General features: G+C 49.6%; 10 protein-coding genes across 10 annotated transcripts; 5 read left to right on the top strand and 5 right to left on the bottom strand.

The window, feature by feature from the left end:
- Positions 1 to 1,403: 1,403 nt before the first annotated feature.
- BO83DRAFT_1052 (phosphotransferase family protein) lies at positions 1,404 to 3,076 on the top strand. Its single transcript, XM_025525887.1, has one exon. It carries the CDS (start codon positions 1,530 to 1,532, stop codon positions 3,003 to 3,005), a length of 1,476 nt encoding a protein of 491 aa, XP_025393081.1. The 5' UTR covers positions 1,404 to 1,529; the 3' UTR covers positions 3,006 to 3,076.
- A 2,061-nt stretch (positions 3,077 to 5,137) lies between these two features.
- BO83DRAFT_351071 (CVNH domain-containing protein) lies at positions 5,138 to 6,119 on the top strand. Its single transcript, XM_025528929.1, has 2 exons — positions 5,138 to 5,743; positions 5,817 to 6,119. Exons 1-2 carry the CDS (start codon positions 5,611 to 5,613, stop codon positions 6,017 to 6,019), a joined length of 336 nt encoding a protein of 111 aa, XP_025393080.1. The 5' UTR covers positions 5,138 to 5,610; the 3' UTR covers positions 6,020 to 6,119.
- Positions 6,120 to 6,195: 76 nt separating this feature from the next.
- On the bottom strand, positions 6,196 to 8,824 carry BO83DRAFT_373897 (uncharacterized protein). The gene has a single exon (XM_025530066.1). It carries the CDS (start codon positions 8,540 to 8,542, stop codon positions 6,419 to 6,421), a length of 2,124 nt encoding a protein of 707 aa, XP_025393079.1. The 5' UTR covers positions 8,543 to 8,824; the 3' UTR covers positions 6,196 to 6,418.
- Positions 8,825 to 9,528: 704 nt separating this feature from the next.
- abp2 (putative ARS binding protein Abp2) lies at positions 9,529 to 12,471 on the top strand. Its single transcript, XM_025537729.1, has 2 exons — positions 9,529 to 10,371; positions 10,431 to 12,471. The coding sequence occupies exons 1-2, from the start codon at positions 9,697 to 9,699 to the stop codon at positions 12,123 to 12,125; spliced, it is 2,370 nt and encodes a 789-aa protein (XP_025393078.1). The 5' UTR covers positions 9,529 to 9,696; the 3' UTR covers positions 12,126 to 12,471.
- BO83DRAFT_351062 (uncharacterized protein) lies at positions 12,277 to 13,602 on the bottom strand (the record flags this gene model as incomplete). The annotated part of the gene is made up of 4 exons (XM_025528928.1): positions 13,482 to 13,602; positions 13,360 to 13,412; positions 12,743 to 13,166; positions 12,277 to 12,417 (listed from the first exon to the last, which is right to left on the bottom strand). The coding sequence occupies exons 1-4, from the start codon at positions 13,578 to 13,580 to the stop codon at positions 12,277 to 12,279; spliced, it is 717 nt and encodes a 238-aa protein (XP_025393077.1). The 5' UTR covers positions 13,581 to 13,602.
- A 744-nt stretch (positions 13,603 to 14,346) lies between these two features.
- BO83DRAFT_394601 (uncharacterized protein) lies at positions 14,347 to 14,967 on the bottom strand (the record flags this gene model as incomplete). The annotated part of the gene is made up of 2 exons (XM_025533022.1): positions 14,347 to 14,793; positions 14,851 to 14,967. The coding sequence occupies 2 exons, from the start codon at positions 14,965 to 14,967 to the stop codon at positions 14,347 to 14,349; spliced, it is 564 nt and encodes a 187-aa protein (XP_025393076.1).
- A 574-nt stretch (positions 14,968 to 15,541) lies between these two features.
- BO83DRAFT_394600 (uncharacterized protein) lies at positions 15,542 to 16,554 on the bottom strand (the record flags this gene model as incomplete). Its single annotated transcript, XM_025533021.1, has 3 exons — positions 15,542 to 16,198; positions 16,250 to 16,431; positions 16,500 to 16,554. The coding sequence occupies 3 exons, from the start codon at positions 16,552 to 16,554 to the stop codon at positions 15,542 to 15,544; spliced, it is 894 nt and encodes a 297-aa protein (XP_025393075.1).
- A 1,464-nt stretch (positions 16,555 to 18,018) lies between these two features.
- Positions 18,019 to 19,484, top strand: BO83DRAFT_328093 (ketohexokinase; the record flags this gene model as incomplete). Its single annotated transcript, XM_025528146.1, has 6 exons — positions 18,019 to 18,065; positions 18,128 to 18,521; positions 18,575 to 18,733; positions 18,793 to 18,854; positions 18,909 to 19,019; positions 19,122 to 19,484. 6 exons carry the CDS (start codon positions 18,019 to 18,021, stop codon positions 19,291 to 19,293), a joined length of 945 nt encoding a protein of 314 aa, XP_025393074.1. The 3' UTR covers positions 19,294 to 19,484.
- A 203-nt stretch (positions 19,485 to 19,687) lies between these two features.
- On the top strand, positions 19,688 to 22,778 carry BO83DRAFT_394598 (Brix-domain-containing protein; the record flags this gene model as incomplete). Its single annotated transcript, XM_025533020.1, has 6 exons — positions 19,688 to 19,920; positions 19,995 to 20,834; position 21,202; positions 21,344 to 21,463; positions 21,726 to 21,890; positions 22,173 to 22,778. The coding sequence occupies 6 exons, from the start codon at positions 19,688 to 19,690 to the stop codon at positions 22,776 to 22,778; spliced, it is 1,965 nt and encodes a 654-aa protein (XP_025393073.1).
- Positions 22,779 to 24,402: 1,624 nt separating this feature from the next.
- Positions 24,403 to 25,860, bottom strand: BO83DRAFT_888 (Rab family GTPase). The gene is made up of 6 exons (XM_025537688.1): positions 25,832 to 25,860; positions 25,546 to 25,705; positions 25,464 to 25,476; positions 24,966 to 25,355; positions 24,818 to 24,898; positions 24,403 to 24,747 (listed from the first exon to the last, which is right to left on the bottom strand). The coding sequence occupies exons 2-6, from the start codon at positions 25,564 to 25,566 to the stop codon at positions 24,617 to 24,619; spliced, it is 636 nt and encodes a 211-aa protein (XP_025393072.1). The 5' UTR covers positions 25,567 to 25,705; positions 25,832 to 25,860; the 3' UTR covers positions 24,403 to 24,616.
- Between the last annotated feature and the right edge of the window lie 270 nt (positions 25,861 to 26,130).

Here is a 26,130-nt window from a genome sequence, read left to right as displayed (position 1 = left end):
GGCTGCCTTCTTCGAATCCCCCTTGGAGATAGTCGTCACGATAGTAGCTCAGGACTATTTTCTCCCTAGCAAACAAAGATGATCGTGTTTCGCCACTCGTATCTTGTCAGCGGAAATCAGATGCAGATAAGATGCAGATGGATCGGACGACTGAGTTTCCAGCCTTGACACGTTTTGACATCTATCCAATCCACGCGTGGGTGGAGATTCAAAAGTGGGTTGATCGAAGGACTTTTTGCCGCTTACTTGTGTAGCTCCAAATGCACACGATTCAGAAAATTCTCTGTACGTACTTCCGGAAGTCCTCGGCGAGGCATGAACAACGATGCAAAAGGATCTCTCTTTCGCTTGGCTCGCGGGTCAGCCCCCACTTCATGTAAGTGGATCGGCAACGTGTAAGCGTCTAGAAAGTACTCTCTGGAACATCTCCTTCATAATTTCACTCATGCTCGAGAAACGATGTATAAATATTATCTTCTGGAAGTGTCCAAACATCTGGAGGACGTTGTTTCTTACCGGACAACACGGATACCAAGCACCTGCCGGCAGTACAGCCATCTATTTGCTATATCATATATTCCCAAGATGCTTCTGGTTCTACTAGGAAGGTATATGATACAAACTCAAGTTTATAGTGCGGTGCGAAAGCTTTTCTGGCACGGGTATGGCCCGTGCATGCAGCCTACTTAGTACTTTATATGCCAGTAACAACTAAATAAGACTGCAGTACTAGGCCAAATATCCGGTGGAAGCGCCCAGGTATTTATCTCAGGTCAGAGCACTGAATTCTGATCATTGAAAAAGCAAGAATGCACAGCTGGCCATGATTTAGGAAATTCAGTCGTACAGAGTGGTTTGTCAACATGTGCAAACTGAAATACATAAACTGCAATGTCATGTGCTTAAGCTCGTAAATCTTACTGTTCATTCCATGACACTTCTTCTCCCGTTCCTAATTGTTCGCCCATGCTGTGACCATCTGAGATCGCTTCGATCGCTCTTTGCAGCAGACAGATGTTCCTGAAGAGATCAAGAACGAAGGGGGTTATCAAATGAATGGGGTTTCTCTTAGATGATATCTAGGATTGTGGACTGCCATAACTATCAATGCCATACCAGAGACTCATCATAACGACGATAGGTACTCCTGGCCATGATGAGCTGGTCCACATCCTCTGTCTATCCAAGGCTTGGCCGAGTATTTCTATCAAAGCAATGGAAAGGCAAACAATTCGGATCCAAGGACGATTGATGTATCCCTCTTCCAGTGTCTGCATAGTGTTGAGGAGAGTTGCTATCTAGGTAGGATGGTGCTGTTCCTCGAGAATTCCCGCAACGGCACCGTGCATATGATGGATCCTGTTTTCTTTTGCAGTGGGAAGCCTCACCCCTGTCGAGTTTTCCTCCCCCGCCTTCTCTCAGCCCCCTGGAATACTACGATGCCAGTGTTACAAGAAATCTTGCGCATACTTGCATCTACTTTCATTGTTTTCTTACACACTTATTGAAAACCAGCCAGTGACACAAATATGCGACCCCGAATGCGTTTCGATGATGTGGCCTGGGAACAAGCCGAGGAAGTATCAGACAATTGGCTGCTTCAAATCCTCGACCCTGACGTCCTAAGACCGATCGGATATTTCATGATCGATCAGAATGGATGCAAGGGGAACAATTTCGGAATACTTGAGAGAGGCTCTTATAACATTTCGTTGCGATTGAAGAACGAACATGAAGCTACCATTATTCGCCTGTCGCAGCCCGGCGCTGTCTTTTTCCCAGAGGAGAAAGTCATGAATGAGGTTGCTACCATGCGATATCTCGCGGACAAGACATCAATACCCATACCATTTATCCATCACTCGGGAACAAAGAAAGAGAGTCCACTCGAGTTGAGTCCATTTATCATCATGGATTATATCGAACATGAGACAAATATGTACGACGCTATCAATACTCCGGGACTCCCGAAAGAAGAACGCGGGGTCCTAGATCCGGCTATCAGCGATGACAGGCTTCGAATGCTCTATGGGGAAATGGCGGACATTTTACTCCAGCTTTCCATTCCATCTCTCCCTCGGATAGGCTCTCCCAGCCAGATCGATGACTTCACCTGGGACGTAACACGCCGGCCTTTATCCATGAACATGAACGAACTCGTCCGAGTCGGGAGCCTACCACAGACGAAACTTCCTGACATACGCACTACATACACTACAACTTCTTCGTATCTCGAAGCTCTCGCAGATCTCAATATTGAGCATCTCATCCAACAAAGAAACGATTCCGTGGACTCTGCCGACGACTGCCGACGAAGATTTGTGGCGAGACAGCTTTTTCGTAAACTTGCCAGGGACAAGCGACTCAACAATCCTGCGCTCGACAAAGGGCCATTCAAACTATGGTGTGATGATTTACGCCCAGCTAACGTGCTTCTGCATGGTGATTTAAAACTTGCTGGCGTGGTCGATTGGGAGTTCACCTACGCTGCACCCGCCGAGTTTTCTTATGCGCCTCCTTGGTGGTTGCTCATAGAGAAGCCCGAGTACTGGTCAGAGGGTCTCGAAGATTGGATCAAAAAATTCGACTTCCGACTGAAGACGTTCCTTAGGGTGATGAGGGAACATGAAGACAACGCGATAAAAAAGGATCGACTGAAAGAGAATCAACGGCTGTCGAACCACATGCGCGAGAGCTGGGAAAGTGGGGATTTCTGGGTTATATATGCAGTAACGCATAGTTTTGCCTTTGATGCAATTTACTGGCAAAAGATAGACCCACGCTTTTTTGGACCTACAGCGGACTACAAGGAAGCATGGAGAGAGAGACTTGATCTGCTAGATGAACAGGAAAGGGATAAGATGGAAGAATTAGTGTCACGGAAGTTGGAAGAAATGGAAAGTAGAGTTTTGGCTTGGGACCCGGATGAACATACGATGGCCTTCCACCAGCAATTGAGGAGGCGGAAAGAGAAGAAAGATGAGGGGATACGCGAGGGGAACTAGAGAAGAAAGACGCGATGGTAGGTATTCACTATACAGAACCCACGTGAGGTTGAGTGCGTGTGATTGCTTATATTAGCCTTCAATTGCATTGGGTCAATCAACAGTATGCCACACATCATAATAAGCATGGCTCAGTCTCGCGCTAGCAGTGGTAGAAACCCCTCCGCTGGTCAGGCATGGTGGTTGTAATGGTAAGAGGGCTTGGAGAAGGTTACCCGGAGGGGGTGCAGCTGCTGACGTTGACAATTGCCAACAGGGCTGATAATATCCCCGCATCACGGAAGGACATGGGATTGTCATGGTGGGATGGAACAGGGAAGTGGCAAACAAACTACATGCACGATGCGGTACTCGACAACAATGTGAAGACGAAATGCCAAACGGAGCCGGACATGCAACACTTCGGCTTCCTGCATATGGAATATCCGCGTCTCTGCTGGTACTTATGATTTTGATGTTGGTATAGTACTGGTTGTTGGTAATCAAAGATAGCTGCGGTCGCAAGCATCCAAAGTAGGCTGTCTATAACCGAATCAGATAGATTGATAACATGGTAAGAGACTACGTCTAGGAAGTAGATCATAAACATATCACACTTCATATGGCTGACAGGAATGGAAGAACCGTGGTTGAGGGAGCGGAAGGACGGGCCCGCTCGTTGGCCCGAACCTTGTTCTTATTCTTAGGGGCAAGCCGCATGTAACATCAGCTTACTGGAGGCGTAGGAAATGCGCATGAATTAGATGTTGACGAATGGGTGATTTATGTCCATAAGAAGAGTTGAAGAAAAGCCACAGTAGCTTATGGAATAACACCTTTCATCTGTCCTCGTTACAGTGTGTTCTGAGCTGGGTCAGACTTACGAGTAGAGCATCAGACGCCAGTGAGGGCTGTCACTTGCTTTCAGAAAGAGCTTGGAAATGATAGTGGGGAATAATACCTCGGGCGTATGTTTTGTTGTTATGAGGACCATCGTCATCACGGATGCGAAGGTAAGGTCCTTGGAAGCAGGCCTTGCAGGGGAATCCTTATCAAGTAACTAATCCATCCATTTATTCATGGTCCGCTGTTCCAAGGCTTCCCATTGATGAATCTGCTGTGTTGGGAAGGAGCGACCGGGGGAGACAGAAGCCGACTACGACTGGGGTACCTTGGTTTAGAAGTCAAAGCCGAAGAGAAAGAGGACACTTCGACCACAATCATCATTATTGTCTCACTCTGTTCAGATGCGTTAGCTCGCAGCCAGATATGCGGCTGAGTTATAAGCTAACTAGTAGTTAAGCTGCCCGCGGGACAAATGTAAGCCAACAGAGACCGAATACACTGGTTCTGGCCTGGTCGCTTGCGATATTCATAGCATCTGTTACAGATCGGCATCGCATCCGATGCTGGGCACCAAGCGAAGCGGGCATTCCGATGCAAGGAAAGGCTAGACAAACAATAAGACCACGCAAGAGGGGTAATGTGCTCATCCGCTGGGAGGCATTTCGCCCCATCAACAGCGTGCCAAGAAGAGGATTCGCCAGGTCAAACAGTTTCCATAGCGGGGTTTTCCTGGGATAAGCCACACCACAGGTTTTGGATCCGCGGAATACAAAGCGCTGCCAGCCAACGGTCTCCCAAACGCTCCAAAGTTTCTTTGTTTGCCTGAGGCACTCAGCCCTGTCAGGGGCATTTTCAACGTCTTGGCCAGCAAGACAAGAAGTTTGAAACACAGCCACTCCGCCCGGAATCGCTCAGTCTAGAAACCCAGTGTTGTCAATCAGCCTTATGTCATTCTGTCGGCTCTGATTTACTTGCCAAGGGATTATCCCGTGGGGCGTCGTTGCGCCCAGTGACCGTCAGCCCAACAGAAGCCCATGGACGACGCATCTGCGACCAGCCGGATCCAGCACCAGCCGCAAATGCTCATCGATGACAAGCATGTCGCCATTCCATTTTCAACGCACAGGGGGGGTGGTCATGACATGCACCAAGCGCCATACCAAGACTGCTGCCTAGGACTATAGGGAATCGGACGACTAGCAAGGGAGATGGAGCCCTGTCTGTGGCTGAGATGAAGGGGGAAGGACCCTTTCAGGGTCCACCGCTGACCTGTCTGCCAAGAAGCTTCATTGAGCACGCGGAGTGGGGGAATACTGGCCCCAGAGACCACCATGAAACAATAATTGTCGATTCTATGGAGCAACAAGCCACAATAGTGGGAATTTCGGCGCCTTTCTGGGGCGAGCAACGTTGAACCGTCAAATCACCGTTCTTGGTGCTTCACTCCATACTGGGGTTGTTGCATAGCACTCCCCTATCCCAGGAAGCCCCCACGAAAATGGCCTGCCTACTTACCAGGTTGTCGACAATCAATTAATTGAGTGCTCAAGCCACTGGCAAATGACCTGAGGCCAAGTGTATGATATCTATGCACAGCATCTCTTGGTGACTGCGATGAGCCGACTCCACTGAGGCTCGACGAGGTATAAAAACCCCCCTCCATCCCAAGTTCAACAGTCTTCTCCATCAACAAAACAAACCACAACCACAAAGCAATCAATCTCATCACACATTCATCTTCCATCCATTCCCTCATAACCTCTTTCACAACTCCATCACAATGAGCTTCTACCGTACCGCCGAGGACATCCGCGTCGAAGAGGACCACTGGCTGGTCGCTATCGTCGCCAACGAAGAGGGAGAGATGGTGGAATCTAGATTCGATCTCAACTCTTGCATTGGAAACGAGGAGGGTAAGTGATATGTCACCAGGCCACCGGAGTGCAGCCATCTTCTATAGCTAAGCTAACCACTTACACTCAACAGGTCGCTTCTTGTGGGGTGGCAACGACTTCGCTGGCAGCGCCGAAGAGATCAGCTTCGCCATCGAGGGCGAGGACAATGTTCCCGTTCTGAGAGCTAAGCTCTCCAACTCCGAGGGCGAGCAGTTTGACGCTGATGTCAACCTGGCCGAGCACATCACCAACAGAAACGGTAACTTGGAGTACCAGGAGGAGTCCCTGTTGTAAGGGCGGATTGTATCATTCAGTGTATCATGGCAGACAGTTATCGTGTCTTGATAAATTGATGTGGAACTATATGAAATACCATTACCTCTGAACAAGCAGCATGCTTCTACCCCATGATAGAGTTCTTGTTTCTACCAATTGCTTCACTCGAACTTTCGTCTAATATTGGTAAAATTGCCCGCATAAGATACAAAGTAGAGATGTTACTTTGGTAAAAATCGCAAAACAGTCCACTCGTAGTCCTATTGCCCACCTATAGAAGAAACTCCCCATCCCCGGAATTCAACACTTTATCGATCCCGAACTCCTTGACCAAATTACCCAGTGTGTATCATGTAAAATCAGGAGAAACAAACTAAATAAAGCAAAAGTAATCGCCAACAGGTCTGAAAGATCAGTTTACCACGCGTGTCTCCCATCATTGACGTCCAGATCATTCCCGTTCCAGTCTTCATCGCCACTGAGCTCGTCGTCGAGAAAATCCCCCTCATTGTATTGTGTCTCAGACGGACGCTGATTGTCAATGCGGACCATCACAACATCACACATGCCTTGTCTCGCAGTCAGTGGCTTGTCGCTGGCCTCCCGAGATTGCCGCTTCTCTGCGTTTTCGGTCTCATCATCGCCGGTCTCGGAAAATTTCCTCAGAGCAAGACGCGCGCTCTTGCGTTTAGATGGCGTCGAAAGCCCGCTATGTTGGGTGTCAGAGTGCGTATGAGTCTCCTCGGCTTGTGGATTACGACTCTGGTGGTTTACATCTGATTGCGGAGCGGCGCGAGGGATAGAACGCAGGTTGGGGTCCGGGGGTGGACTTCGTCGTAAAAACGTCTTCTCTAACTTTCCGATCCATTTTTCTCGGAAGGACGCACGATCTCGCCAGCCGATCTTGAGGATTGCACTGATCACAAGTCGTCGCAAATTTCGCAGTTCGGACGCCGCATCGATGAGCGTTCCGAAGAAGACCTCGGCGGTCGTATCGTCCCATTTACGCAACTGAATCATTTCAATGTCTTGCAGCGTGGATGGCCAGGTTGGAACACCGGTTGACAGGTCAAGCAGGGTTTGAAAGTGGGGTTCGACGTCGTGATAGCTTGACGCATCATACATGGATATATCCATCTTAAACTTCTCGAGATTCTTGCAGGACTCTCCAAGATTCACAGCGAAGGCTAGGCTTAGATGGCGGTTATGTCTCAGATCTAAAATTTGTAGATGATGGCCATGGGAAAAGAGAAATGAGCCAAGATTCATGGCAGTGACGTTGTCGCAATTATTAATGGTGAGTGAAGTAAGTCCCATCGGCAAGTTTGGAAAGAGGTACTCGTTTACAATGGAACATTGTACAAATTCCAAGCGGCGCAGGTCTGGGAGTTCTCGTAGGGCGGTCGCGAGAACCACTTCGTTTTCATCGGAGCCCAACTCGTCACCATCCGCATCCTCCGAAGTCAAGTGCAACAATCGAAGTTCCTGGAGTCTATGAAATGCGGGCTGCAGGTGTTTTTCCAGCATGGTGGGTAGCAACTGTCTGGTCTCCATGAAACGACTGTTCCACTCCCATGACCGCAGGTGTATTGAACTGGAGACCAGTGATGCAAAGAGAGAGTCCGGATATGTCCATCTGGACCTTGGATTCAGCCAGGGGGAGCCGCCCAGGAAGTAATCTTCTTTATGGTAGAGACGCAGTGTTTTGACCTGAGGGGTTTGTTCAATTAGCCTTGACAACTCAAAATAGCCCAGGGTCGGTCCGCTCTTGTAGAATAAGAGACTCTCAACGTCAACATGCAATTCTTTGACCTTGCTAACGTAATTAGTGGAAAGAGAGTCTTGGGGCTTAGCCAGGAGCTGTAGCAAAGCATGAGCCTTGGCTGCTGGCAGGAGGGGAGGACAATGATAGAGAGCCGCCAGCGCAGGTTCATGAAACGCATGACACATCAAAGCAACGTTCACGAGCCACTGGACGGAGCTATGCCTACTCGCCGTCTTTTCATCCATTAGTGGGCTTGCTGCACAGGAGAATATGTCAAAGAGTATGTGGTATGGGAGAGTTTGCCATGGTGGAATGACTCCCGAAGTAACAATTGGCGTATTATCTTCCTCAACCTTCCTACGTTTTTTGAGCGGTCGGCCAAGCTCGATACGTCTCCGACCCGTGCGCTTTTCCACGTTCTTTGTCTGGGAGCGAGTCTTCACCGTTCGGTTGCGCGGGGCTCGTGATGGCGCGGAACGACTGTTCGTCTCAGTAAACGGGTAATTAAGATGCTCAGGGGCGTCAATCGTAGGGACTACAGCCTCCGGCTCATCATTGGTGGCATCAAAGTCATCGTCAGTGGATTCCTCACGGTAGGATTTGGGCATGCGAGCTGAGTTGCGGGGGCGCAGCGAAAGCGACAAGCGCCTCGCTCGTTCCTCGTCTGACTGGGTATCTTCGTCATCACGACCTTCGGAGCTGCTTTCTTCATGGTAGGATTGGACTTGGGTGCGACTGGAACGGATGGGACGAGACGATCTCGATGACGGAGCCATGGCGGGACGAGTAAACTGATTTAATAGTAGGCGGTGTGAGAGACCACAGGGAGTGGCAGGCGGCACAGGAGCTGTTGCTGCTAGTGCGGCTGCTACTAAGCTCCAGGTGGTGTACGGTAGGCGGGATGCAGGGGAGAGGAGCGCATTTCATCTGGATAAACACCAAGAAAGATGAGAAGAGATTGTGAGAAGAGCAGGTAAAATTTTGAAAAAAAAGGATTGGCCGTAGGAGAAAGAAAGAGGAGGTGAGTTACGGAGTAGTGAGTAGGAAAAGGAAAGAATGATGTCGCCGTTCCAGGTCCATCGCAGCTTCCCAGTTGGGGAAGGCGGAAAGGCGGACAGGCGGGAGGCGGGAGGCATTATCGATAAGGGGGGTTCGGCGGATTCACTAGTGCCTAAGTAGACTAGCGGGGGAGACATGTGATGAGTGTGACGGCGTGACAGGACCAGGCATCAAGTTCCCCCGCCCTAAGGCCACAACGCTAGACTATAACAGGCATCGCAGCATAGGCCTGAAGTCCCGAAATAGAAACAAGTCAAGTCAGCTCCTCCCAATCGAGTTATCACCGGCTTTCTTTAAAGCGCCGCCGTCGGCCAGCCACCTTCTCCTCTTTTTCTCCTCCCCCTTCCATTTGGCGCCTGGGGACAATGCTCTGTCGGTCGAATCTTCGTCGCCGTCGTCGTGGATTGATGCTTACAATCCCGAGCGGGTATCATCTTTGCCTGTTCTGACACTTGCGAGAAAAACAACCCCCCGAACTCCCCTAAACCATCGATTGTCTCCCATGCGCACTACTCGTCATTGGGCTGGTCCCTAATTTTACCCGTGCGGTTTGCGATCTGATAGGGTCTTACGACGTCGGCGCGTGCTGGAAAGAAGATCTGCCCTATCTCATCTCTCTTCGAGTCAAAAGCTAAATCCATATGATACTACTTACTCCTCCACCTTCCCTCCTATCCTTATTATTATTCTGATTATCATTATCATTATCGTCACTACTTCCTGTGTTTACCATTGCACCAAAATCTCTCTATTAAATATAAAGAATCGCTTTCGATCCGGCGATTTTCTCTCCTTTCTTTTTCCCTTTTCTTGTCCACATAATCACAGTGTTTGCTCTTTGCTTGCTTTGTGTCACAAAAGAACCACCAAGATGGAATCTTCCTTTCCCAACGTGATGAACCAACCTGTGCCGCCGGAACGGACTGAATTAGGGCCTCCACCCATGGTCATCCAACAGTACGCAAGGTATCCTCCGGCTCTGGAGCCTGGTTTACATAGCGCTTCTCCCATAGGCAGTGCTCGCACTCACATAGCTCCCTCAAAGTCTCCACCTCTGGCGCGCAAAGCTACCCCGCGCAGTCTTCAGGCATCGCCAACCGGCCCACGGTCGATAGCGCCGCCTCCTCCACCTCCTCCACCTGCAATGGTGGCGCACTCAGGACCCTCGATCTCGCCTCCAATGTATAATTCTATTCGTCCACGGCCGCCACGGGAGTCGATGGACCAGACAGAATCACGATCCCTGCCATCTCGCGATCTGACTGACAGCTCCATTGATGACGCCTACATCATGTTTGTCTTCTATTGCAATCCAAATGTCCCTTTATCCGTGGATACCTCAGAGCTCCGCAAGAACTTTCGCTGCCCACCCCGGAGTGATGGCAAGAGTTTCAGTATATTCGCATTGTGGGAGCTTATTCGGAAGCTAGATAGTAAGGAGCTAAAGACATGGATACAACTGGCGATCGAGCTGGGGGTAGAACCGCCTTCCTTGGAGAAGAAACAGAGCACCCAAAAGGTCCAGCAATATGCTGTTCGGCTCAAGGTTTGTCGCTAATGTTATTCCGGACAGAATATGTGGCTAGTGGACTAACCAATTGCTAGCGCTGGATGCGCGCAATGCACGTTGATGCATTTTTCGAGTATTGTCTTGGTCACCCGCATCCCTATTACACCCACCTTCCGCCTGCCAATGTAATCAGCGACAGCCGCGATGGAGTACCACTGGAAGAAGATCTTGCGCTACGGGCTCTGGTTCCGCAATGGAGGCCGAAAAGGGGCCGGAAGCGAGCCGAGGAAGAAAACGAAAGACTAGCCATGGCGAAAAGGCCCCATCTCGATCCAATAATGGGCGTGCTGCAGCCAGGGCCATTCCCAGGTCCTCCAACACCATATCCACCAGGTGCGCTGCCATTTAGCACCTTCCCTGACGAGATGGGATCGCATGATCCGTGGATGGGCAGCGCACCTCCATTCCCACCGGAAGGGACTTCTGAGCCTTCGTCGCAGTCGAACCAGGACCTGCGGTGGCGACCTATCGAACGAGATTCGTCCCCAGGGAGTTATCCGCATTCTGCTATAGCACCCAGGAGCCAGCATGATTCTGAAGTCTTCATTCAGCCTGCAGAGCCGCGCTCGGCGGTCACAATGTCTTCTTCCGGGGAAAAGGCGCGACCTAAACGACGCCATGGCCCGGCAGTGTCATCTGCCTGGCCTAGTAACACCGGTAGCAATGGAAAGACCAGAGGTCGGCCGCCAAATCGAGGGACTGTCTCTGGACCATTCTCCTCGTTCCCAGTTAATCCGAATCGCACTGATCCATCCCATTTACCGGGTCCAGGGCTTCGAAACTCCCCTGCTATGCTTCTCGATCAGGACCCTGCTGGTCGATTCAATCACTCCCCTTTCCAGCAGTCCCCTACGCCGTTCCATTTCGGTCCCAAGCCAGATAAATTACAGCTTCAGGTACCGCCTCATCCCGGCACACCTGTCCGTCTGGCAACCCCTCCTACCCTAATGGTCAACGGTATCAACAATGCTCCTGGGTCAACGAAATTGGAGGGACAAGGAGTGCAGCGTAACGGTACTCTGGCCCCTCTAAACGACTTCATGAGCAATGTGGGCGTCACCAACCCATCTGCCTATGCGAACCGCAATAGCGTACCACATGCGGATATATCTTCCGATGATGTTGTGCGTGCACTGTCAAGTGAACTTCTTCGCGGAAAGACCACCGGTCGGCCTGCTCCTATTAGCACCGAAGAAGCCCGGGCTCTAGCAATGTCTGTAGTGTCCAGCTTGACCACTACATATGCCAAGCTACCAGCCGGCTTAGCGGCGCTCATGTCCGCCTTGCATCTTGGGCTTGGACAGCAATTTGGCTATCCAGGGGTGACGGACAGCTTGATGACTGTAAATATCGAGTCAGGGCCTGCTGTAACCTCAAGCACACCAAGCACCGACGGCAGCCCCAACTATGTGTACACCATCTCTCATGAGTACAAGCACGGACTTCGGTTCTCGACGAAGGTTACGTACGGAGACCTGAGCATCAGCACCCCGACTCCGGACAGTCACAAGCTGGACCTTACGCCCCGGGTAACCGAGGAACTTGAAGCCAGCATCGCAGAAGCCGACAGCATGACAGATGCAGAATTTGAAGTGGATGCGGAGAATTCCACCCCCGACGCAACGTGGAAACAACGCTACCTCAAGCTCCGAGCTCAGGTGCAGCGAAAGGAGCGAATGCTGTCGCAATATAAGCGCAAAATCCTTGAGTCTGTGATGGCAGACATCTAAGCTCTGTGAGCACTGGTCGTTCACAGAGAAATACCCCTTGTGGTCGTCTCCTAATCCGCTCCCAAGCCCCCTCCCTCGATTTGTTGTGATACCCTATACAGTATATTCCTATGTAAATTGTCGAGGTCCACCTGAACACACTTATAAAACTTCATTTTCTTCTATGCTCTTGGTTGTGTGTCTGTTTGTCTGTTGGCTGGAGCCAAATGGCGCTCTCCTGCTGTTTGTTGGTTTCGGTTCGGTCTTCTTTACAGATACCCCTTGAGCGAACTTGTCCGATCTGCTTCACAGCCTGTTAGGTAGTATAGAGTATCTTGATACCATCAATGTTTAGTTCATATTTGCAGTAATTGAAACCTTATGCAAGTCCTGAAGTCCATCATAATATCCTGTCGGAGTATCGCATGATTCGATATCCATCCTTTATCGCCCAACCTAATAACAAGCAAGCCCGCAAGCAAAAGTCAAAGCGCATCCAACCATCCTTCTGCCCCATCAATGATCACTCAGTAACTCATCTTTCCCTAAAGTTGAATGCATCATCCACCCAACCGACCAATCAATCATGTAATTCAAAGCAATAAAAGCCAAAGCCCTCAAGCCTCATCCACCTCCACATCATCGCCCTCCACCCCCTCCTCCTCACCATCCACAGCCAACTCCTCACCATCACCATGAACCCGATCAGAGAGTCCCTCCTCCCACAAAGCCGCCCTCACCTCCTCATCCTCCTCAGTCTCATCATCATCTTCCTCCTTCTTGATCCCAACACCAGCATGCTGCTTCTTCTGCATCAAACTCTCAGCCCTAGCGACAGCCATCTTCTTCAACCCCTTGGCCTTCTTCGATGCATCGCTGATGCCATCGGCCTTGCGCTTTCTGGCCTTGGTAGGTGTAGATGGAGTCGTGCTCTCTGTAGCGGTAGTAGTGCTGGTACTAGCCCCGGTCCGCTTCCTAGCGGGCGTGTTGTTGGCAGAGGGGAGTGAGCCGCCTGAGGTGTTGATGCCGTGTGCTTTCAGGAGGCGTTCGTAGCGCTTGGCTCTGTTTGTATGTAGTGGTAGAAGGTTAGTGGGGTATTGCGCGTATACTAGTATGGTTTATATGTGAAATGCGTAGGATCAGGCGATTATGATATGGGGTTGGAGGAAAGATAGATAGTATATAGTATGTGTCGGTGTGAATGTGTATGTGAGGGAGGAAGTTGGAGAACTGAAGGGACAGGATATGAACGTACGCAGCGGCCTTGGTGATGATATTGCATTCTTGTGCAACGACGGTGAAGTCGATCTTTGAGATTGTTATATTAGTCTGTTTTGCTCTGGGAGGATATGATGAGATAGAGTGAAGGGTACGCACCTTGCCGCTGTTAGAGTGGCGGATGCAGCTGAGGAGGAATTGAAGCTGCTCTTCCGGGGTGATGCGGTCGGGCTTGGATGGTGTAGTTGTGGTAGACATGTTGAGCTGGGTTTATTTCTGCTCGAGTCAAGTTGTAAGATGGGCGAGGCGTGAGTAGATGTGAGTGAGAATCCTCTCGTTTCGTGTGATCTTGGACTCGGTCGAGTGTTAGGGAAGATGATCGCTTGGGAAAGTGTGAACGGTGGATATAGGGATGAGCGTAGGAGAGATAGAGTAGGAGGATGGACAGAAGTAGGCAGAAAGAAGAGAAGAAGAGAAAGAAGGTGGGAGGGCAGGAACACTGAGACGAGCGGAGGGCTGAGGGAATGTGGTTAGCGGAGTCACTGCTGGCTTCGCTTAGGTTTCTTGTGAATAAATCAGATAGTCGACATCCGTTCGGGCATCTCAGACTGGAAAGTGGAGAAGTGAAGGGTCTCTAGAGAACAGTGATAGGATACTACGTTCTGGCACTTCTGAGCAACGGCTATACGGAGTGGGCAGTCAGTAGGCTGATTTTCTTATTTAGCAGGAATTAGTGCTCTAAGGCTACAGAGCCCTCCCAATCAACCCCGATGTTTAGAATCTGCGAGTAGAGTAAACTTCCCAACACCAGTAACAAGGCAAGCCCTGCAATGTGGTAGGGAAATACAAACTGCGTTAATCTCCAGTCCTTCCAGATAGTCCTCCTTCAAAGTTCTTCGCGCTAAATGGACCTTCCACGACAATGTAGACCAAATGAAGACAATGAAATGAACAAACTATATGGCTATATGGACTCATTTGTCTGAAATCCACATAAGCGTTCAGCAGAATCGCGTATAGAAGTTCAAGCCGTAGCACACTCCATGCCATCATCCGGGGTATTGTCTTCCATGAGACTGTCTGCATCGTCTTCCTTTTCCTCCTTCACAACAACAGCCGATTTAGCCCCGCGCTTGCGGCCCTTTGTCTCCGACTTAAGCGTACCAGTGGCAGGGATGGGCTTCGAAGTAGTAGCCTTCGCTCCCTTACGCGCGGCGACTTTTCTGCCCTTGGGCTTGACGGGAGTAGGCACGTCGGAGTCAGACTGCTCTGCGACGGCATCACCGGCCTCGGTAGCACCTGCAGCGCCTTTATCCTTATCGCCATTGGCACCTGCACTCTTGAGTACGCCAGAGCCGGACTTGGCCTCAATATTGTTCAAATTGTAGCGCTTGCGAATGGCACGGAAACGGTTGCCGACTGAAGCAACATTGCTGTAACCCATCATGTCTCCAACCTTGGTAAGATCGATCTGAAGAAAGCAAGTGGGTATTAGTAGAGCCTATATGTGCCATGAGAGATAAATTACCTGTTTGTCGTCCCCCATGCACTGCAGACAGGCGAGGAAGAACTGCGCGTCTGCATAAGGGATTTCTAGACCGGCGTTGATGGACTTCGCGGCCTTTGATTTCGTGGCTTTATCCATGGCGAAATTTAGAGTATTCGGTTGTCGAGATGGTATTACGTAGAGATGTTGTAGGTTAGATGATTCAGATATGACAAGTGAGTAAAAGTAAACGGGCTAATCACCAAGATGGAAAGGAGATGAAGAGGGACCGTTCGGGTGGTGAAGAACAGAAACAAGTGAGAGGTTAAGTCACAAAGCCCCACTGTATAAACACGCCAAAATGTGAGATGCCTCACAGAGCAGTTAGCTACTATTTCAGGTTAATTGGCGAAGCCAACTCCCGGTCCACTCTCCCAGCGTAGCTGGTAATATCTGTTGATGGTGGTATGAGGGAAAAGTGAAGCGGGTTATTAGATGCTACGCACCATCAATGTCAAAACTACCGCCCAACTAAAGAATGACTTCATAAGCAAAAGCAATATCATATTTCTGCTATCAGGTTTGTTTCAGCAAAAGGACATCGGTCCTTGTGGTCGTTTGTCCAAGCCAGCAACAAATCCCCAGAAAACCCGCTTCCAGATCCCACAAGGACCGAGTTCTACCTGCCACTATCTATCTCAAATGCAGAAACAAGAATTGAGACTGATGTCCGTCAGTCCTCAATGACAGTAATCTTCGACTTTCTGTCCGATAATTCCTCCTTGGCCTCCCTATCTACACTTTTGCCTTTGTCGACCGGTTCTTCTTTAATCTCGTCCAGCTTCTTCTCCTCGTCTTCTGGCTCAGACTTATAGGCCTCCCAGCCAACTGAAGCCATAGAAGATGGTAAGTACTGCTGCTCATGATGCTGCTGCTGGTAGAAACTACCTGCAAATCCTCCCATCGGTGTGTACATGTTATATTCATCCATACTGTATCTGTGCGGGTAGTAGAATCCCCACGGATATGCCATATGGGGGAAGAACGGTCCCGGATGCATGGCATGAGGAGGAGCGAGAGGTATATCTGCCATACGGGGCATTGTCTCGCCGTAACTTTCCTCCTTGACCTCCTCCTTGATTTCCTCCTTGATTTCCTCCTTAATGGGAACGAAAGGTTCAAAGTCAGGGTAAGAAGTCGCCGGCACAGTCGTTGCCCCTGCCCTATCGGAGCTTGCTCTAGCCGACCTTCTGTTCTCGGATCTTTTCGGACGCACCACTTTCTGGTTGGGCCCTTGATTCTCCAGCTGGCCTTTGAGCCGCGAGTACCGCATTCTTGCAGCATGCCCATTGGAGATATTCAACTGCGAGGCAACCAAGGCCCAGTCGATCTACTCAGTTGTCAGCCACTATTACTGTCTTCCAGAGCTTCATTCACGAACCGTTCTCAAGTCCAACTGTTTCATAATGGTGTACAAGAACTTTACAGCCGGCTCATCGATTGACATCATGGACTTGGTGCGTCTGTAGTTGGAAGCGGTGGATGTAGCAGATGATGGATTCGTTGGAGATGCGAAATCATTCTCGGATTGATGATTCATGGTTAGGTCAGGCTTCAGAGTACCTGCTATGCCAGAAGCACTCATGTCAGGGAGGACAACTCATAGGGGGATATGTGAGGAGGGGATGTACCAAACGCACTGGGCTTGACGGTGGTTTTGGTAGGAGTTGGGCTCCGGCTTTCCATCGCCTCAGCTACTCCAACGTATGTACGTGAGTAAGTTGGTGACCTCCTGTGCAGGCACAATGGAATATGGAGTGTTCACTGTGTGAGAAAGATGTTGGAGGTGAATGATGAGAGACGGATGAACATGGCTTTGGACCTGATACTTATAGACCTACATTCCAGTACCGGAACAACTTTCGGTATCTCCTTTGTGAGTGAATCGAAGTACTGTATTCATGCTTGTCGTGAGGGCTCCACTTTGTTTCTGACACAGCCAGGGTATGTGCAGTTAGGCATTGGCTCCATACAGATGCCTAGCGCCCTGTTCCTGTAAATGTCACGGAATACCGAGCTTGATTGGTGCTATTCACCCGTGCACGCGGGCTAGTGAGTCGGGCTGCTGGCACAGGATTGGGAGACTGGGTGTAGCCCACTAGAAAACAAAGCTAAGGTTGGGTCTAGATGCACTCTAGGCAGTCGGTTCTGGGTAGTCTGTCCATGTTCTGTGAATACAGACAGGGTTGAGGTCCAGATCTCCCATTTTTAGTAGGTGTTTGTTACCAGATATATAGGTTCACTAAGATAAAATCGTACTTGCGAAAGACGGAACTGCGCAATTGAACTGCTATCCCAATAAGGGTGTGTATCATGTCATATCTCATGGTGAGATGCTATTACATACTACTCATATCTTCGTGAAACTGGATTAAGAGAGTTGACAGAATATATACCAAAATACTATTCACCAGCCAAGGACAACTGGTAACGCGTGAAAGCTAGGAGTAATCAAAGGGTCTATTTGTGGCTCTACTTTGCCAATTGGAAGTTTCTCCAGACAGCTGTACCTGGAGCATTATCGCCAAACACTACTTGTCCTGTCACCTTTAGACTTTACATGCTTTTACACGTACATTATGACAACCTTTATGTTTGAGTAGGCAATGCAGGCACAGATAGCTGCATGATAATTTATAATAGTATATAAATCATACTAATATTCCGGAAACGTACCTCTGCCTGTAATCAAAAGTGGATGATTAATCTTTCCATGAGACACCAATCACTGGCACCAAAACAATTAGCAGGTAGTACCGATGTTTCATGCTATTTTTATATGTCCACTGTCTAGACTTACGGAAGATGCCGTGGTTCTGTGCATATTCGCGTGACTCTCTCCGCGATAACTAGTTACTACTAGTACTTCTCTTTGGGAGAAGCCGCCAACCGTACGGTTATTTCCACAAATATCAAATTCTACACAGTGAATACTCACAGGAAGGATTCAAACCTAGATTTGGTGTCACTGTTGCCTGTTCTTCCATGTTTCCCTACTGTTTACTCGATCGTGGATCTCCAACTTCAGCGATGATGTCGACAGTGGGTCCTGACTAATCCCACCACCGCAATACCCCTCTCGGCATACAAGGTGCAGATATTCTGCTTCAGTAGACCATTTCTCCCTGCAGGAGCTACCAAGTGAACAAGATGTCCTTGGTCGCAATAGGTGCATGCTATGTGGATACAATCCTAACGTTGGTTGGCGTCATCTACTGCTAGTTCCCAACTTTTTTCAGTAGCTAACTCTTCGTATCAGAACACCCCACTATCCGGGAGAAGATGATAAGCTACGAGCTTCTAGCATCTCTCATCGGAGGGGAGGTAACTGTCCAAACTCTCTGGAAGTCTTGAAGCAGTTAACAACGAACGACCCTTCAACCACTGATGTCTCCCTGAACCTGATCGCTGTCCTACCTGCGAAGACGTCTACAGCTGCCCAAGAGATTCAGTCAGCATTCAAGCCCCACGTTGACCTGTCTCATTGTATCTTTCGAGAGGCCTTCAATGAGCCTGCCTCAAGTTACATCATCAAGAGTGAATCGTCTGGCAGTCGTACCATTGTCAACTACAATGAACTGCCTGAGATGACCGTGGATGAGTTTACCCAGATTGCAGGCAATCTCACCAACCCAAATTGGTTCCATTTCGAGGTTTGTCATTACATTTATGATGCATTCTCCGGAGCTAACAACTTCGTTAACAGGGTCGGATACCTGACGTGACTTTATCATGTATCCGATATCTCCGTCAGCGGTACCCATCCGCGACTATCAGCGTCGAGGTTGAGAAGCCTGGGCGCGAGGGTTTGCAGAACCTAGCAGAGGAAGCTGATGTAGTGTTCTACTCGAAGAGCTGGGCTCAAGTAAGGGCCCCTTGATCAAGAAGTCCATATCATGCGTCCCTCTAAACACCGAATCGCAGGGAAACGGATATCATACTGCTGAAGAATGTGTTCGGAAAGAATCGACATTGACACGAAAAACGTATGGTTCTTGCTGAAATTTACACGCTGAGACTAAGGGTACTGATTTTTCCAGGTCGTTGCTGTGCTGCACTTGGGGTCAAGACGGTGCTGTGGCTTTTGAGCCCAAAACGCAGACTTCAGTTCATAGTCCTGCATATTCTGCAGCAAACTTCCAAGTCATCGAGTAAGTCTGCTATGTTTTCATCACTCCCTTAGTCCGGGTTATTGTTTGTACCCTTTGCGACAATTGTTGGAATTACCGACACTGCTTCTAACATTGAACAAGCCCGATTGGCGCAGGTGACACTTTTATAGCCGGTATGCTATACGCACTAATCTGTCGAGGAAATAAATGGAGCCTATCCCAGAAATTGGGATTTGCCAACCGACTTGCGGGTATGAAGGTCTCCCAGGAGGGGTTTTCAGGGCTTGCAAGAGCTTTGGAATCTTTTCCTTAGAGACGTTGTGTATTGTTGCAGAGAGTAATTTTGCAGGGTAACAAGCAGTGAAAATATGTCATGGTGGGCTCGATGGTAGGAGAGCAAAAACCACTGCGAGTGCAGCCGTTATGCTTCGTGATGAACTAAAAACAACCATTTAAGCTGCAAGATTAGCAACTTATAAGCATATCGTGCATATTATCGTTGAGGCGATAAACTATAAGCATGATTGTTATGATTACACGTGATAAGAATCTAGATTCAACTGTAGGAAAAGGTTATTGTCACGTGATTATAAAAAAAATGTATGCGGAAGGCGGTCGCAGCCAAAAATTATTCTGCCCGCAGCTTTTTCTGAATTTGCGGGCGATCAACAGATTCGGAGTCTCCAAATTCCTACAACCCATACACCATGGCATCTGTTTACAAGACTATTTCGAAGAAGGCAGCTCGTCAGCTCGCCAAGGAGGAGGAGTTTGATGAGGAGGATATCGAGATGGAGGAACTTCTCGACAATGCCGACGACACCACCGACAGTGAAAGCGATGAAGAAACTACGACCGAATCGGCCAAGAAGCAGCTCGCTCAGGGATTCATGCCCAAGACTCGTGTACTGATGCTGACCTCCCGAGGTGTGACATACCGGTATGCCTAATGTCTTCGTCCAGATGTTATATGTGAAATGCGAATGTGATGCTGATATTTTCTGTTTGTTGCAGCCATCGACACCTGCTCGCCGACCTTGCGTCTCTGCTCCCTCACACTCACAAGGAAAGCAAACTCGATACCAAGAAGAAGACCGCTGGATACAACCTGCTCCTTAACTCTCTCGCCGACCTTCACTCCTGCAACGTGATTTTCTTCCTCGAGGCTCGTAAGCAGGGTCAGGACTTGTACCTTTGGCTTGCTCGCCCTCCCAACGGACCGACGATCAAGTTCCACGTCGCCAACTTGCACACCATGGCCGAATTGAATGCTGGTTTCAGCGGCAACTGCCTCAAGGGTGGCCGTGGTCTTGTTGTTTTCGATCGCTCTTTCGACGAACAGGGTCCGCTCATGAGCCAACCCGGCAACGAATACCGGGGTCTGATCAGAGAGATGCTGCGCGGGGTCTTCTGTGTCCCTAAGCGTGGTGTTAAGGGTATGAAGCCGTTCATTGACCGCATCATTGGTGTCTTTGGTGTGGATGGCAAGATCTGGATCCGTGTCTACGAGATCCGCGAGTCTGAGGCTGGAAAGAAGACTGAGGATGGTGCAGATGCCAAGCCAGCTCCCAAGAGCAAGGACGGTCAGCCGGAGGTTTCTCTGGTCGAGATCGGCCCCCGTTTTGTTCTTACGCCTATTGTCATCTTGGAGGGCAGCTTTGGCGGCCCTGTCATCTATGAGAACAAGGAGTACGTGAGCCCGAACCAGGTCCGTCGCGAGGTCCGCATGAGCAAGGCTGCTCGCTACGCCAAGCGCAGAGATGTGCAGACCGACCGGTTCGCGAAGCGGTCGACCCTGGGACTGGGAGAAGGCGAGAGGAAGCCGGATGCGCTCGACACGAGGCAACTGTTCAAGTGATGGATTCCCGTTTTGTTGGTTCTTTCTGTTGTTTTACGCCCTATTAGACTTGATATCCTCAAGGGATGTATATGTATTGATGCGAGGGGTACATGCATGGTCCTGCTGGCGTCTGGTGTGAAATAATAATAAAAGTTTTGATGCTACGGTTCACTATTGTCCTGTTCCCATGAATCTAATCATAGAATACACAACCCCTAGAGTTCCTGGTTGGGTTGACATCGTTGCTATGGGCCTCGGTGATTGGTAAACGGGGAGAGGTCAGTCTTGCAGCTTTCCAAGAAAGGGTTATGACATGCAGCAAGGGAGGCATTGAACTAATGTGCTGTATGTTCTCAAGCTATATGTCGCAATTTGACTTAGAGTACGGAGTAGCTGGTGAACCAATGGAGCAATGGCGCATCTGCGGAGGAGCGTCGGTCTGGCTGGAAAGCGGAATGATGAAGGGGATCCTGTCAAGTGACTTAGCGGCGGGTCTCCCTTTGCCTGCCCCGGATTTCCTCAGCGCAACTGCACCCTTTCGCTCGTCATCATGGCATCCCTTTCGCAATACAGCCCTGGGTGGTTGCTGGGTGCTCATGCACCTTCTTCCACAATGGCCTCCACTCTGTCTTGCTTCCACTGTGTTTTGTTCACCCCCAAGGGCGGGGTCGCGACCTAGAGTTAGATCGTGATCGCGACGGCGTTGACTCACTACAGCGCCGAGGCTACCTCTGCCTAAGACTCGAAATTGAACAATATAACTCTCTCCATACCATTTGACCCAAGTTAACTGTACTAGGTACGCGTGGTCGGTCTATAAGACCTACTGGTGTACTCCGTATTTGCTGACGCCTCTAGATCCTTCAAACCATTGAACCATGCCCTTCCATCAACTGGCCACAGAGCTATTGCTCTATATATTTCGCTCATGCGATTCTGTCACCGATGTTATGAACCTTGCAATGACTTGCCGGCGACTTCATACCGTCTTCCACCGGTCCAATAAGCTACAAATCCTCGTTGATGTTGCCGAGTCTGAGTTCGGTCCATTGGATGATATCATCCAGATCGTCACACAGAATACCAGCCAACGTGCCCACCTATTTCGTACCGCCCCCATAACCAACTCCCTCCTTAAACAAATAGTCCAGATCGGGCACGTGGCCCAGAAGTGGGAAACCATATATCCGGTTAAGAAATGGAAGACCGATTTTGAGAATCGTCGCTCGCTGGATGATGATGAGCGGTTCCGTCTCCGCCGTGCAATCTATCGTCTCTGGCTGTACCATCGAGCCTTTCATACGGAGTCTTACAGTCGCTTTAGCCGCACCCTTCCACACATCGTTTCCGAGCGTGCCCAACTCTTGCACAACTGGTCCACAGCCGAGCTGGCCGAGATTGAGGACGTGCGTTTGATCATCGGTGATATCGTACAGAACCACATCTGTCCCAGCAACGGGACCATCCAACGAAAGTTCCGAAAACGCTACCCGGAAAGTAACCATCAATTGACGTTCAATATCCATCTAAATTACCCTTCGAGCAGTAGTCCCGCTGGTGCACCTAGTCTGTTCGAGAAGGACGCCAATTCAGCCGAGCAGTATTTCCACACCGCGCACCCTAGCAACTTCACTGAATCGCCCGCTAAATACAAGTCCCGGTATCGGAACGATTACTTCCATGACCCTGGTGTTGAAGGTTGGGGTGACGAGATCCCACATTACTATGTGGTGCAGGACATGCTGAAACTCGATCCAGGCCAGGTTATCTGGCTGCGGGAGCATGCACCTCTTAAAGAACAGGTGGAGACCTATGTACGCTCCTTTGGGGACTGGTTCCGTGACAATGGCGAAACGTTTGGCGATACGCTGGAGTGGGTGATGAAAGAGCGGGGAGATGATATTGATGAGTTTCGAGCTGCTATTGCAGACCGGGAGGTTGGCGTGGTGTGGGATTGATGTGATGCAACTGTATCTGTTTGTTTGCTGTCATACCGCGTAGCATATCAATTACTGTAGGAGACATGTTAGTGTTACAGTAGTTAATGAGTGAGAACCATCAGCTGTGCGATGTTAACGTTATCCCTTGTGTGACTACTATCAAGTTTTCTCAAAATCTACTTACTCCGCACTGGTTGGTAATATTCATGAATGTCCAGTGTCTGATATACATAGGCATCTGATCAAACTTCGCCAGTAGACAGTATACCATGCACGCCAAGCAAACAACTGACTCACTGTCATCTGCATTAAGTAACTATCCATTCTGACCCATCATCCCGTTCCTGACATCTAAATCTATAGTAGTGCGTACAGCAGAACAGGCTTAATTGCTCCTCTAATGGAGAGTCCATACCAGCAATCCCTAATAAGCTCTCACTCACTGTATCTACCTACCTACCTACCTACCTACCTACCTACACGTCGACCGATCATCTCCCACCCACGTGTCCAAACCCAGAGCATAAGAGCAACCGCAGCTAGTAGATAGATAGCTACCTGTCAAACGGAACTCTATTCCGCTAATCAATGACTAGTCACTACCAATACTATCTATCTCTGCTATAAGTAGGCTTCCCACACACACACCATATCTCTCAACCCTTAATACAATCCAGCACGCAAGTCACTAATACGCAGCTTAAGTAGCCCCCAACTCACCAAAAAAAAAAAAAGGCAAGGCAGTCAGGTCAGAAAAAACAACCCCCCTAGTCAATTCTTCCCTTCTCCTCTCCCCCCCTGATCAACCCAGTCTAGACCAGACGGGGAATGAATTCAGCCGCGGCGGCTAACAGTGGGTAGGAATGAGTGGAGACCGCTGTGAAGGAAGCAACCTTTTGAAACCGAGGCGGTCTTACATAAGGAATTGCCGGAGTGGTTGGTTAGTAGTTAGGAAGGATGAGTGGGGCCGGAAATGTGGCTGTGAGATTGTGTAGTATCTGTGTACATAGTTCATCTGTAGACTAGATAATTCTCCTACATTGTAATTTATGATGGTCGAGTGAGTACTGTGTGTAGCGATGAGAGAGAGAGAGCGAGAGGAAAGAGAAAAGTAGCTGTGGAGCTCCCGGGTCAATAGTGGGTCGGGGGGTGATGCCCGCATGGGGTTGGCGAATTATTAATGGCTAGTAACGGGCAAACCAACGGGCGTCGGGCCCCATCCGAGGCGGCCAGAAGGGACGATTGCTTGCTTTGCTTTTCTTACGGGTCACTTTTTATCATTCTTTTTTTTTTTTTTTTTCTCTCTTTTCTTCTTTCATTGCATTTATAGGCGAGTAATCTTAGCAAAAAACACTGTGCATACCGAACAGACATCCTGTAGAGCCACGGATAAGACGCCGAGGGGAAAGTGGGGAGATAGAACAACATTCGTTAAACCAAATAGGGTTTTGGGTTTCCGTCATCAGGCAGACATCATGGGGGGCAAAGAGCAATAAGACGTTATTCAGATCAATTTCTCATCAGGTTAGAATATTGGGAAGTAAAAAGAGGAAAGGGGGGTGGAGGAAATCAACAAGAAAGGGAAACAAAAAGAAAGGGAGGAAAGTGATAAAAGGGAAACAGAAGATATAAAAGGCAAAGCGAACAAGGTGTCGGGAGAATGTGATGTCCAACAAACACCGCCGTACAATGTCCATGACCCCAGGTGCCATTCCTAACAACGTCCCTCTTGTGTATCATCTCCAGGAGGCTAAGTAACAGACAAAAAGAGAGTTCAAGACCGTTCAATTATCACATCACAAAAATAAAAAGTCGTTGCGGTTGACGTGTCACACATTCCCCGATCTCGTGGCCCCTTAACAGCATCCCTGCTTGGTCTTCGGGTCCTCCGACTCGTCGATCCGCACCATGTCGCGGCGGTCGCCCAGAACGGTCTGGCCAGCATCACCGCCATCCAGAGCCTTGCTGGAGACGATGCGGTAGATTTCTGAAAGTAACAAGAATGTCAGCAAGCCGAAGTTCGTCTGGCGAACAGATTTACCGGGGGCAAGTCTAACCTGTCAGGATGTTCTGGAAAGCAAGCTCAACGTTGCTGGCGTCAAGGGCAGATGTCTCGATGAAAGAGAGGTTGTTCTCGCCTAGTAGCATGTTAGCACGCCAGAAAATTCAACCCATGGGTCGCCATCGGCGAAGGTCCCAACATACTCGCAAATTGCTTGGCCTCTTCCGTGGGCACAGCCCGCAGGTGCCTCAAATCACTCTTGTTACCAACCAGCATGATGACGATGTTGGAGTCGGCATGATCCCGGAGTTCCTTCAACCACCGGTTGACATTGTCGTAGGTCTGGTGCTTACTGATATCGTAGACGAGAAGAGCACCGACAGCACCCCGATAGTAAGCGGAGGTGATAGCACGGTAACGTTCCTGACCAGCAGTATCCCAAATCTGAGCCTTGATCGTCTTGGAATCGACCTGGATCGAGCGGGTAGCGAACTCGACACCGATGGTGGACTTGGAGTCCAGGTTGAACTCGTTACGGGTGAAACGACTCAAAAGGTTGGACTTTCCAACACCAGAGTCTCCAATCAGGACAACTGTTCAGAACAAACCGTCGTTGGTTAGCCGTGTATCGCGAAATGCGGCCGACAATAGAGGCGACGGGATCGAGCGGCGACTGCGGAGACGGGAAGTGGCAACTTTACCTTTGAAGAGAAACTACCAAGTAGCCCGTCAGTTATACCGTTGCTTGGCAAGGGGTACGAATGGGAGAAAGAGGATACTCACATCGTACTCGTCGTTAGCCATGAGGGGTGGTTTGCGAGAGCTCGCTTAGGTTTGTTACACGTAAGATCTAAAGGACTGGGAAGGGATACGACGTGGTCGAGCTTGGAGGGGAGGTTTGGAGGCTCTTTGAAAGGAAATCCGGGCAATAGAGTGTGTCTGACTTTCTGAGAGGGGCGCAACGTTGTCAGCTTTCAGGACCACATCCAAGGGACAGAGGTACTCGGGGGAAGCGAGGAGAAGGGATGTTTAAAAGTAACCGACGGGAGGCGGGAACGGAGGAACTTACCGATGAGTGTAGGGGGAGGCAGGCACCGGGGCAGGGAGATTAGGAGGTTATCCAGACTGACTTTCTCCCTACGGATTCCCGTCCGTCGTTCGCAGTGCCGAGTGCACTGTCGCCCCTTCGGGCCTAGCGTCGGATCACGTGCGCATAATGTAGGTGGGCGGCGCGCGGACTTCAGTCCCTGATCTATTGATCAATTATTGTAAGTATCCTGTTGGGGGAGATCGCAATCCACACGGACAGCTCCTTTAGGTGCACTGTATGTGTCCGTAAGTGTGTGTTTGTGTGACCTGGTTGTTTTT

Source organism: Aspergillus eucalypticola, assembly GCF_003184535.1.
Source record: "Aspergillus eucalypticola CBS 122712 chromosome Unknown BO83scaffold_1, whole genome shotgun sequence".
In the NCBI taxonomy this organism is placed as follows: domain Eukaryota; kingdom Fungi; phylum Ascomycota; class Eurotiomycetes; order Eurotiales; family Aspergillaceae; genus Aspergillus; species Aspergillus eucalypticola.
Note: the sequence above shows the minus strand (reverse complement) of the source record. Positions and strands in the feature narration are given on the sequence as shown.

Bases quoted from the DNA above. Each gene is read 5' to 3' on its own strand.
- BO83DRAFT_1052 (XM_025525887.1), top strand. From the start codon at position 1,530: ATGCGACCCCGAATGCGTTTCGATGATGTGGCCTGGGAACAAGCCGAG.
- BO83DRAFT_351071 (XM_025528929.1), top strand. From the start codon at position 5,611: ATGAGCTTCTACCGTACCGCCGAGGACATCCGCGTCGAAGAGGACCAC. The intron at 5,744-5,816 runs GTAAGTGATATG...TACACTCAACAG, and splicing joins TTGCATTGGAAACGAGGAGG to GTCGCTTCTTGTGGGGTGGC.
- BO83DRAFT_373897 (XM_025530066.1), bottom strand. From the start codon at position 8,542: ATGGCTCCGTCATCGAGATCGTCTCGTCCCATCCGTTCCAGTCGCACC.
- abp2 (XM_025537729.1), top strand. From the start codon at position 9,697: ATGGAATCTTCCTTTCCCAACGTGATGAACCAACCTGTGCCGCCGGAA. The intron at 10,372-10,430 runs GTTTGTCGCTAA...ACCAATTGCTAG, and splicing joins AATATGCTGTTCGGCTCAAG to CGCTGGATGCGCGCAATGCA.
- BO83DRAFT_888 (XM_025537688.1), bottom strand. From the start codon at position 25,566: ATGGCTAACGACGAGTACGAT. The intron at 24,899-24,965 runs GTATGTTGGGAC...ACATGCTACTAG, and splicing joins AGAGGCCAAGCAATTTGCGA to GCGAGAACAACCTCTCTTTC. The intron at 24,748-24,817 runs GTTAGACTTGCC...TGTTACTTTCAG, and splicing joins TTTCCAGAACATCCTGACAG to AAATCTACCGCATCGTCTCC.